This window comes from Pimephales promelas, chromosome 25 (assembly GCF_988280905.1).
Source record: "Pimephales promelas chromosome 25, fPimPro1.hap1.1, whole genome shotgun sequence".
Classification (NCBI taxonomy): Eukaryota; Metazoa; Chordata; class Actinopteri; order Cypriniformes; family Leuciscidae; genus Pimephales; species Pimephales promelas.
The window spans coordinates 24909180-24922313 of record NC_142793.1 but is presented as its reverse complement, the minus strand read 5'-3'; the positions used below and the strand labels follow the sequence as shown (position 1 = coordinate 24922313).

General features: G+C 36.2%; 1 protein-coding gene across 1 annotated transcript in view; it reads left to right on the top strand.

Moving 5' to 3' along the window:
- The window catches only part of kcnq1.2 (potassium voltage-gated channel, KQT-like subfamily, member 1.2), a 116840-nt gene that overhangs the window by 76686 nt on the left and 27020 nt on the right, over positions 1-13134 (top strand). Inside the window, exons 16-19 of the mRNA XM_089127498.1 lie at positions 1-41; positions 1362-1456; positions 1651-1691; positions 2749-2810. The exon at positions 1-41 is cut by the window's left edge and continues 35 nt beyond it. Of these exons, the coding sequence (XP_088983624.1) occupies positions 1-41; positions 1362-1456; positions 1651-1691; positions 2749-2810 (239 nt within the window). The remainder of the gene's footprint in view (positions 42-1361; positions 1457-1650; positions 1692-2748; positions 2811-13134) is intronic.

The window sequence follows — 13134 nt, the reverse complement described above, 5'->3', positions numbered from 1 at the left end:
TCCGACGGATGCAGTACTTCGTGGCTCGGCGGAAGTTTCAGGTACTTTTATTTTGTATGTCAGAATCATGATCGAGTGACGTTTCCACACCCCAGAGAAAGTTATATTGTGAAATTTGGGAAAGGAATATTCAAAAGAATATGAATGAAAGAAATATGCGCCAATTTATGTTGAAAAAAAGAGAAATCAACTTTAGTTTTCATAAGAAAAACACACTTAAAAATATTTTAATTAACTTAAATGATACAGAAACTATATATATATATATATATATATATATATAAACAATAAATATGCACTAAAATATTATATATAAATATTATATATATATAAATACACACACATGCATGTATATTTAAGAAAAAAAATATTTATATATAAAATATTTATATTTATATATAATATAAATTATATATAAATCTATATACAGTATATACATGGAAATATTTCTTAAATATATACAAGCATGTGTGTGTATTTATATATATATATATATATAATTATACACAGTGCACCCACATATATTATGTAAACACAAACTTTTGATACGATTAATCGTTTGACAGCCCTAATATATATATATATAATAAATATATAAATATTGTAATTTAAATAACTCAGAGGCTAAATTGAAACAATAAATAAATTTGAAAAAAAATGCAATTAAATGATGGAAAATTACTAGTCTAATAAAAACATCTTTAAAAATATTTGAATTTAAGCTAAATTGAAACTATAAATATGCACTATAATAGGAATAACAATTCATTCCAAATAGAGAAAATGACTCGTTTTCATAATAAAACACACTTAAAATATTTTTATTAAAGTAAAACAAAATATGCACTAAAATATGAATAAAAATTCAATTAAAATAGAGTAAATGACTAGTTTTCATAATAAAGAACACTTAAAAATATTTTAATTAATTTAAATGACACAAAAGCTCTAAATATGCACTAATTATAGAGAAAATGACTTTAGTTTTCATAATAAAAAAATATTTTTAAATATTAAATATTTTAATTAATGACACGAAAGCTAAATTGAAACTATAAATATACACTAAAATGGGAATTAAATGCATTAAAGTATAGAGAAATATATAGAGTTGTCAACAAATATATTCAAAAATAGTTTGATATTTGGATGAAGCTCAATGTGTGATGGTCTGAAGACTAACTAAAAGAATCAGCCAATTAATGATCTAAGTATCCACAGGTAATGCTTCAGAGCTCTTGCATTCCTTTGCTGCTGTTGTTATTGAGTTAAACTGAGCTATAGTAACAAAGCGTGGAAGTTCAAGGCCCAGGGGGCTCAAAGAATAGTGTCCTGTGATGACAATGCCCTCTGTCCCGCAGCAAGCGAGGAAACCCTACGACGTGCGGGACGTGATCGAGCAGTATTCACAGGGACACCTGAACATGATGGTTCGGATCAAAGAGCTGCAGAGAAGGTGAGTCAACAGGAGCTCAAACAGTAGGAGAGCGATTGTGCTTGCAACGCCAAGGTCATGGGTTCGATTCCCAGGGAAAGCAAGAACTGATACGAATGTAAATGCAATTTAAGTCGCTTTGGATAAAAGCGTCTGCCAAATCAATAAATGTAAGATGTAAGATTCACATTTTTCTGATGTTTTTCCTCTTGCAGGCTGGATCACACGTTGGGAAAACCGGGAATGTTCCTTCCAGGTAAAGGAAAACTGACTAGTAAACGGTCCCACATCAAACACAGATTCAAAATGCATGAATAAATCACATCGAAGGGCTCCCATGATCTATTATACTTGCTTTTTTTTTAAATAAAAGAGTTTAATGTAGCCTACCATGTAAAAACAGACAATTAATTGAAGCCAAACTGCAAAAAAAAAAATGGAAATTCAGAAACCATCGTGATTATGACATCACACCCGTCTTATTAACACCAATCATATATTTGCATATAAAAAAATAGGTCAATATACAGCAACTTTGAACATCATTTGCACATATGTTAGCCAGTCAGACCTCATTTACATATTTAATGATCTCTGACTGGCTAATAAAAATGGCAAAATATGCAAATTATGAAACCATGGTGATTATGACATCACTTCCATCTCATTAACATGCAACCTTCCATATTTACATATAATAAAAAACTCAACATACAGCAACTTTATCCACTTTGAAGATAATTTACAGAGTTAATTATGCAGGTATGCAGATATTAACCAATCAGACATCATTTACATATTTAATGATCTCTGATTGGTTAAAAAAATGGCAATATATGCAAATTAAGAAACCATGGCGATTATGACATCACTTCCATCTCATTAACATGCAACCTTCCATATTTACATATAATGAAAAACTCAACATACAGCAACTTTATCCACTTTGAAGATAATCCACACAGTTAATTATGCAGGTATGCAGATGTTAACCAATCAGAGGTCATTTACATATTGCAGTCTTAAAGACGCAGTAGCAAAAAAAGCCTGTTTGATTGTAAGTTTCAATAAAAAAAAAGGATTAAAAATAGCTGAAAAACTCTGCAATGAAGTGTAGAATGTGATCCCTTTAAAGTAATATGCAAGTTATATGTTCATGTAAAATGTACTGCTGTTTCCAGTGTAGAAACCTTTTACATGAGCGAGTGTTTCAATAAAACACTAACATGAGCTTCTGACAAACTATTTTTCTTGTGTGTTTCGAAATGAATCATTTCTGACTGCCGTATTATTTGCTGGTGTTGTGTTTCCAGAGAAAGGTGTGGATAAGGAGTATTATACGGTGGGAGCCCGGCTGATCCGACTGGAAGATAAGGTACGATCCCTGAAGAAGACGTGTGCATTATATTTAAGTGCTGATATTTCACACATCATGAACCTCGATAAGCCTCGATTAACTCGTTCTGTTTCACTGACGGTATCGTGTAGTTTTGATCTCAGACTCGGGTGTGTGTTGTTCTCGTAGAGGAAGCCGGTCTGTGATTGTGAGATTTTTTCAGCGTATCTGATGATGGAGTCGTCTAAATAAACGCAGACAGTGTGTGTGTGTGTGTGTGTGTGTGTTGGGCAGGTGTAAGGGGACAGAATATACACTTTGTAAAACCATTACGTCTGTAGAGAGTCCCCACAAAGATAGCGAATCAGACATGTGACGGTCTGTCTCTGTGAGTATCTCTGTGTCAGTGTTGTGTGTGTGTGTGTGTTGTCGAGACACATACAGTATTTAGATTGAATCATGGCGCCGTTTCTAGGTGTGTCTGCACTTCCCGTCTGGCTGTGATGTGATGAATCTCAGTCACCTCTGAAAGATTCATACCTTCCTTACGCTTACGACAGCCCTCAAGCGATCTGAACAGTTTGAGTGGCACATTTCAGCTGTATTTCACATGTAAATAGGCATTAAAGGAGTAGTTCACTTTTAAAAAAACTTTTGCTGATAATTTACTCACCCCCATGTCATCCAAGATGTCCATGTCTTTCTTTCTTCAGTCGAAAAAAAAAAGAAATTAAGGTTTTTGATGAAAACATTCCAGGATTTTCTCCATATAATGGACTTCAATGGGGACCAAACGGTTCAAGGTCCAAAAGACAGTTTCAGTGCAGCTTCAAATGTCTTTAAACGACACCAGACGATGAATAAGGGTCTTATCAAGCGAAACGATCGGTTATTAAAAATGTAACTTTTCTAAGGACAAATGCTATTCTGTGAGGCACGTTTGTAACGTCACTTAATACGTAATTGCGTTCAAAAGGTCACGGGCGGCATAGCCGAAAGTACAGAGTCAGAGTGTTTACAAGTTGAACGCATAGGTTGAACGTGCAAACTAACTCAAACGCCGTTTACAAAAAAGGAATTGAAAGGTAAAACAACGATGTCGGACGATTTTGATTCTGTACTTCCGGCTACGTCGCCCGTGACCTTTTGAACGTAATTACTTATCACGTGACGTTACAAACGCGCCTCACAGAGTAGCATTTGTCCTTAGAGAAGTTACATTTTTAATAACCGATCGTTCCGCTTGATAAGACCCTTATTCATCATGTGGTGTCGTTTAAAGACATTTGAAGCTGCACTGAAACTCTCATTTGGACCTTGAACCGTTTGGACCCCATTGAAGTCCATTATATGGAGAAAATCCTGGAATGTTTTCATCAAAAACCTTAATTTCTTTTCGACTGAGGAAAGAAAGACATGGACATCTTGGATGACACGGGGGTGAGTAAATTATCAGCAAAAGTTTTTTCAAAAGTGAACTACTCCTTTAATATAGACTTCTTAAAGGTACAGCAGCAGAAACTGTCTGTCATGATGAAATGTTTTTTTTTTTTGCTGTGGCTCAGTTTGGTGAAGTTGTAAAGACGAGCGCTGCTGTGATGTTTAGACTGTAAAAGACGCACAACTAGAGCGAGCGAGAGGAAAACTTGTCGTGACAAGGTGATGGTGGTTTCATTCGGTCGATTCATGCCTGAGGGCAACAGGTGGGTGAACTGAATGACCCACACACACACACACACATAAACGCAGACATCTAAACATACGTGCTTCGTCATTTGGCTGGAGCAGTAAACAAGATATTACAGCAAACATAGTATCTCACATGTCTCTGCTGCTTTAGATACACATCAGCTACTAAATCATTTGTCTCTTCGAACGTTTCGAGGCGTCTCGCTCGACCGGCAGCTCGTGAGGAAGGAGTTTTGCTCTGGCCGACATTGATTTATTCTCCTTGACAAAGACACACATCGCAACAAACGGCCCGTCTCCTCCTCCCCTCGTGAAGATGAATGAGGACCGGGACGTGGCGTGTTGTCTCTCTGTCCCACTGAAACATGTTCGGGGAATAACAAGAGCTTGACGTCTCCAGGAATTGGCTTTTCAATAAGCTTAAAGGAGTAGTTCACTTTTAAAAAAACTTTTGCTGATAATTTACTCGCCCCCATGTCATCCAAGATGTCCATGTCTTTCTTTTTTCATTCGAAAAGAAATGAAGGTTTTTGATGAAAACATTCCAGGATTTTCTCCATATAATGGACTTCAATGGGGACCAAACGGTTCAAGGTCCAAATGAGAGTTTCAGTTCAAACTGTTCAAAGGGCTTTAAACGATTCCAGACGATGAATAAGGGTCTTATCTAGCGAAACGATCGCTCATTTAATAAATAAATTAAAAAGTTTAAGTTTTATAAGCACAAACGCTCGCCTTGCTCTGTTCTGTAACGCACTCCTGTTCGAACTCGTTCATCAAAATGAACAAATCTTATTCCGAGTCATTTGGTTCATTCGGCGAAAGAAACGAACGAATTGATTCGGAAAAAGATTTGTTCATTTTGTTGAACGAGTTCGAACAGGAGTGCGTTACAGAACAGAGCAAGGCGAGCGTTTGAGCTTATAAAACTTAAACTTTGTTATTTAAAAAAAAAAAATGAGCGATCGTTTCGCTTGATAAGACCCTTATTTATCGTCTGGAATCGTTTAAAGCCCTTTGAACAAGTTTGTAGTTTGTACTGAAAGTTTCTTTTGGACCGTTTGGACCCCATTGAAGTCCATTATATGGAGAAAATCCTGAAACGTTTTTATTATGCAACCTTCCAAATTTGCATATCATGAAAAGCTCAATATACAGCAGCTTTATCCACTTTGATAAGATACGATGGCGCAGATGTTAGCCAATCAGAGGTCGTTTAAATATTCAATGACCTCTGATTGGCTAATCAAAATGACAATTTCAAAATGAGAAACATCTGAGGAGTAGAAGGCTTCAGCAAGATTAGGCGGTTTGTGTGGTTTTTCTGGTAAATCAAAACGTGTCAAACCAGTTTCTGCTTTCTTGTAAATGCACAAAGAACTTAATCTGCCTTTTCCTCGTTCTGAATCGTGACTTTTCGTGAAGCTGTTTGTGAACGCTGTCGCTGAATCTGAAAGGCATTAGCGAGAGCTGATATAGAGCTGTGTTTAGGCTACAGTCCCGACCCAGACACACACAAACACACTCGCACATGTTTACGCATGTACTGTATACATTTGATGGCTCTCACACACATAAACATACTCACACACACGTGGCTTCTGCTCGAGTCTCGGACGTCCCAAAGAAACTCAGTAGAACTAAAACAAATGTCTATCTATCTATCTATCTATCTATCTATCTATCTATCTATCTATCTATCTATCTATCTATCTATCTATCTATCTATCTATCTATCTGTCTGTCTGTCTGTCTGTCTGTCTGTCTGTCTGTCTGTCTGTCTGTCTGTCTGTCTGTCTGTCTGTCTGTCTGTCTATCTATCTATCTATCCATCCGTCTGTCTATATGTCTGTCTGTCTATCTGTCTGTCTGTCTGTCTGTCTGTCTATCTGTCTATCAGTCTGTCTATCTATCTATCTATCTATCTATCTATCTATCTATCTATCTATCTATCTATCTATCTATCTATCTATCTATCTATCTATCTATCTATCTATCTATCTATATATATATCTATATATCTATATATATATATATATATATATATATATATATATATATCTGTCTGTCTATCTGTAAACCTTCAAACTTTTTTGAAAACTTTCAAACAAAGTTTTGTCAAGTCCAATATTTGAATCTATTATTCAGAACTATATGTCACTCATTTTAAAGTCATTATCCATGCTTAAGTACATCCCATACCTGTTAGCTCCAGTCCTTTAATTTACTGCACTAGCGGCAATCCACGAGAACATTTCCCTGGGTCTGTGTTCGCTACAAACAATCCCAGAATTCCTGGATTCTTTTGGAACTATTTTTATTGGCAGAGTAAAAGTAAACAAAATCGCCGACCATTGTGTCTGAAAGTTATGTGACAAAAAGACCTGATGTACACTCAGCCGGTTATTATTGTTAAATAAACCAGGACAGACGTGGAGTCCTCAAACCAGACGGTTAGATGTAAAAACCCACAGACAGACGCTGATGTCCAAACGAGAGCTAAATGTGTCCTCAGACGGGTGTGGTTTCATTGGCCGAGGTGAGAGGCGCCTCACTGCAGGACAGGGGTTGATGTCTCTGGGGTGAGGGTGCGGTCCGGCCCGGGACGCTCAGGTAAGACCATGACTGAAGAGCTTTTTGGAGAGCGTACGCCCAGAGGTAATCTGACACGTCCCGTCCAAACAAACCATCCTTCATGCAGCGCTTAAGTGCCAGCCGTGCAACACAATGGAAGGAAATGGTAATAAAAAGCCAATTGGTAATTGGAATGACCAAACTCTATTAGTCAAGTCAAGTCATCTTCATTTATACGGCGCTTTTACCAATATAGACCGTTTCAAAGCAGCTTTACCGTGATGACAGGAGATTACAGTAACAGAGAGAGTTTAGGCTTTACAGCAGCTCTACAATAAAGTTATAGTCCAGCTAAAGTTAGTCACTTCTGTTGCAAAGATCAGTAGTTATTAAAGGGTTAGTTCACCCATATCATTAATGACTCACCCTCATGTCGTCCCAAAACCTCCATTAATCTTCAGAACACAGTTTAAGATATTTTAGATTTAGTCCGAGAGCTTTCTGTCCACACTGTAAAAAATAACCGTGATTTTAACGGTAAAATACTGTAAAAATGCTACAGTGCAAAACTGTTAATTGGTAAACAGAAAGTTTCCGTACTATACACGGTAAATAACTGTGATATAATTTGTTAAATTTACAGTTTTTGAAAGTGAAAAAGAACAAATCATTGTATAATTTACAGTGAAAAACCGTAAATTGACATTCCCACAATTCCCTGTGACACTTCACATTTTATGTATTTTTGTTGAAATAACTATGGTTCCTCATAATTTTATTGTTTTTTTCTAATCAGTTATGTACATTAGGGTTATATGTTACATTTAATGTTGTTAAATTAATGTTTATTGCATTTTTTTAATTTTATGTGTGTTACCATGATGGTGCTTAATGTTTGTGTGAATGACATTGTGCAGCTTCTTTAATTAAGTATTGCTTTACACAAGTATTCACTTGAGATGAGCTGTGATTGCTCATGTAACTTAATACATCAATAAGTTGGTAAATCCACATTTTATCAGAAAATAAATTACGGTTTATTACTGTAAATTTTAAGTTAAGTCTGTAAAACCATTAACGTTCCCACCGTATTTTTAACGGTAAAGTTCTGGCAACCACAGCTGCCGTTTTTTTACCGTAAAATTTACGTTTTATTTTTTACAGTGCATACAATGCTGAATAAAGTCGTACTTTTTGTTATTTTTGGACCAAAATGTATTTCCGATGCTTCAAAACATTGCAACTAACCCACTTATGTAACATGGACGTCTTTATTAACTTTCTGGACAAGGACAGCATACCGTACATACATTTACAGTGTAAGCTCGGACTAAATCTAAAATATAAAGATGAACGGAGGTCTTGGGACGTCATTAATGATATAATTATCATTTTTGGGCGAACTAACCCTATAACTTAAAGGCGGCTTACACGACACCGTTCTAACAGAAAACCCTTTACGCAATCCGTCCGTTCATCCGCACAACAAGTGTAACGCAAACCATGAAACGGCTCCAAAGGGATGACAACGTTTTCAAAAACGTGAATCTGTGATGTACATGCGTATTACGCGTTTAGTCTATGTGTGTGCGTGTGAATATATATGTGCGCAGGTGTGTAGTGTTTCTTTATGAATTGACCTCAACAAATGACCTGCATAATACACCATTTCTAGTCATTTCCATGCGGACTGGAATCATTTTTACAACGTTTTATCTGTACAGAGGTAAAGGGAAGAGTTCGGCTCCCCGTCGTGTTCGGAGATCTGTGTCTTGGCACGTCGTGCGTCCATTCACGATCTGAGCCACTCCACTCTGATTTATGCGTTTGGCTGCAGATCCATTCTGCCGGACTGGACAAAGAAAGGAAACTCGGCTGACATTAGGCAATCCGCTACACATCCTCCTGAGGCTTGTGGGACGGGAGCAAGCTTTGCCTTGCCCAGACTGTGGGTCCTTAAATCCGATCGAAAGGTTATCGGCCTGGCAGAGTACTGTAGACGCCTATCCCTTTCTCTTCCGGGAATTAGCCGACACAATGTGTGTGACAGCTGTTTCAATACAGCACGAGAGCAGAGAGACAATGCCATCATATCGCTCCATGAATTTCTTGCCTTTCATTGTTTTGCTGTCTCTCTCTGACAGCTTCGAGAGTGTGTTTCCAAGTGTTTAATGGACAATTGCACGGAGCTTTTGGTTCTGACCCCTCAAATTTTGGCTTGTGCAAAGCAGGATCAAGAAATAGTTATATTTAGTTATATTTTATTCTTGTATTGCATTTTATTTATAGCTATTTTATTCTCTTATTGCATTTTATTAATACTTATCGCATTTTTAAGTTTATTCTACTTTTGCTTTATTTTCTTATTTTTTTTTATTAACTTTTAATATCTTATTTTTAAGGTTTTTTTGTCTATATTGCATTTAATTTTCCTTTTTTAATTTTTTTTTTATTTTATTTTATTGTCTTATTTTAAATTATATTTTATTTTTCTTATTGCATTTTATATTAATACGTATCGTATTTTTAAGTTTATTCTACTTTTGCTTTATTTTCTTATTTTTTTTTATTAACTTTTAATATCTTATTTTTAAGGGTTTTTTTCTATATTGCATTTAATTTTCCTTTTTTAAATTTTTATTTTATTTTATTTTATTGTCTTATTTTAAATTATATTTTATTTCTCTTATTGCATTTTATATTAATACGTATCGTATTTTTAAGTTTATTCTACTTTTGCTCTATTTTCTTATTTTTTCTTATCTTTTAATATCTTATTTTTAAGGGGTTTTTTTCTATATTGCATTTAATTTTCCTTTTTAAATTTTTTTTATTTTATTTTTTTGTCTTATTTTAAATTATATTTTATTCTCTTATTGCATTTTATATTAATAGTTATCGTATTTTTAAGTTTATTCTACTTTTGCTTTATTTTCTTATTTTTTTTATTATCTTGTAATATCTTATTTGTAAGGGTTTTTTTTCTATATTGCATTTAATTTTCCTTTTTTAAATTTTTTTTATTTAATTTTTTTGTCTTATTTTAAATTATATTTTATTCTCTTATTGCATTTTATATTAATACTTATCGTATTTTTAAGTTTGTTCTACTTTTGCTCTATTTTCTTATTTTTTTATTAACTTTTAACATCTTATTTTTAAGGTTTTTTTTCTATATTGCATTTAATTTTCCTTTTTTAATTGTCTTATTTTATTCTATTATTGTTTTTTATATTTTTTATTTTCAAATTTTATTATTTTTATTTTTTCTGTTCATTTCTCGTTGCATTTTATTTTCAAATTTTTGCTATATATTTTTTATTCATTTTATATTCTCATTCTTTTAGTTCTATTTATTTTCCTTTAGATTATTTTATGACACGCTGTCTCAAAAGGTGCTATTTAAATGAAGTTAAACTTAATTAATGGGTCCTAAAGCATGGTTTAATCCAGTCTCTGCAGGGTAAACAGCTTCTTATACTCTATTCTTGGCCGTCCGTTAGTTCACATTAACACACAGCGCCTGGCTCTCTCCCTGGTTTCTCTATTCATTGTCCTGTTGAGTTGAAGTGAACATATTTTTGAGGGTTACTAATGGGTCAGTGTGTTTGAAATGAAATAAGTAACTGAGTTTATTAGTCTCAGTGTATCTCTCTGGTTTAATGTGGAGCAGGGCCCATTAAGTGCATCTGGAGAAACATAAACCCAACGAGACCAAGACCACACTGTCACAGGAGCGAGATTGAGCACGCCAATGTCAAGCTTTGCCAAAGATCTCGTCTCCGTTCATGCAAGCGTAATGGAGGATCTCCAGCGCATAATTTTGCTTTGTTTAGGTGTCCTGATGGAGCTCGGCTCATGTAAGTCTTATCAGATCTGTATGTTTTCTAATGTAGAGTCATTTAGAAACCAGAACAAAACAGAAGGAAGTTTCAGGGCCTCGCAACTCTTTCCAAAACACTAGAATTCTTTCCAAAACAGCTTTTTCATTTCACAAACCTCACACACAGATACATGAAAGTGTCTCACATGCTGCCGTGTGTGTGTGTGTGTTCGCTGCGGTTTACCACTCATTGTGTTACACTGCATTACTTCGCTTCAACAATACTCTCAAGGCCGGGCCTCCTTTCTCTCTATAGAGTCGCGGGGAAACCTGACCCGACTCCACCCTCGAAATTATACGCTACTAGCCACGACAACAATAACAGGCAGTGTGTGTTTTTCTGTCTTTAACGAGATCTGCGCGTCAGACCTGCGGCCGCCACATACGAGCGAGGGCGTGTTTTTGTGAGTTTGAGTCACATGACCAGGCTGTTTACCTGCCATGCTTCACAAAGAGGCATCTGTGCTTAATTTAGCCGTGGTTCACTGATACAAAAATAAAATCTGTCTTTTGCTCTTTTTTACTGTCATTTATGGCTCTCAATCAATGAAGTGAGTTGTGAATGTGTATTGAGGCAGCAAACGGGACAAAATAGAAGTGCAATTCAAATTTGCATATAAGGAATTGGAATTAAAATGGGAAGTTTGTCTTTAAATGTTTTTGAATAGACACAAGACAGTAGATCATTCCAGTTCAATTCACTCCGTGCCTGAAATATCCCTAAAATACAATACATCAAAGCTCAGTGTCGGCCAATCGGAATGCAGTAAAGCTGATGACACGCATTTGGGGATGTTGTATGAGGGAATGTGATGATGTGATAAAAAGCATCAGACTTTATGACCCAGTCGAGTTCACCGAGAGAAAGCCCTAATGGCAGGGTACATGCAGGGGGCTGCGGTGTGTGTGTGTGTGTGTGTGTGTAGGGGGTTGATGAGCCACAGTGGAGCCACTCTGGAGAAGTGAAATCACTGTAATAAGAGGGTAGTGGTTTGGCACAAACCTCTCTCACACACACACACACACACACACACACTTGAGCGAGGTGAGGCAAGATCTTTGCCCTCTGCTCTGTTTAATTCGGCTCTCTGCGCTCCGGCTTTTGACTCGTTTTGGCGGGTGTTTCTGGAGTAAAGCCTGAGATCATCCATTTTATGCATCAGAACTGCATCCGTTCACGTGTAAATATTTGAATATGCACAAACTCAAATTTGTGAGCTTTAAAAAAACTTTAGTTGTCCCAAAGAAAGCTATGTATTGCAGCTCATCATCATTTTAGAAAATATGTTTTTATTTGAACATTTCTGTTTATTTACAGACAGACAGACGGACGGACGGACGGACGGACGGACGGACGGACGGACGGACGGACGGACGGACGGACGGACGGACGGACGGACGGACGGACGGACGGACGGACGGACGGACGGACGGACGGACGGACGGACGGACGGACGGACGGACGGACGGACGGACGGACGGACGGACGGACGGACGGACGGACGGACGGACGGACGGACGGACGGACGGACGGACAGATAGATAGATAGATAGATAGATAGATAGATAGATAGATAGATAGATAGATGGATGGACAGAGAGATAGATAGATAGACAGACAGACAGACAGACAGATAGATAGATAGATAGATAGATAGATAGATAGATAGATAGATAGATAGATAGATAGATAGATAGATAGATAGATAGATAGATAGATAGATAGATAGATAGATAGATAGACAGACAGACAGATTGATAGGTAGGTAGGTAGGTAGGTAGATAGATAGATAGATAGATAGATAGATAGATAGATAGATAGATAGATAGATAGATAGATAGATAGATAGATAGATAGATAGATAGATAGATAGATAGATAGATAGATAGATAGATAGATAGATAGGCAGACAGACAGACAGACAGATTGATAGGTAGGTAGGTAGACATGTAGATAGATAGATAGATAGATAGATAGATAGATAGATAGATAGATAGATAGATAGATAGATAGACAGACAGACAGACAGACAGATTGATAGGTAGGTAGGTAGGTAGGTAGACAGACAGTTAGATAGATAGACAGATAGATAGACAGATAGATAGACAGACAGACAGACAGACAGACAGACAGACAGACAGACAGACAGACAGACAGACAGACAGACAGATAGATAGATAGATAGATAGATAGATAGATAGATAGATAGATAGATA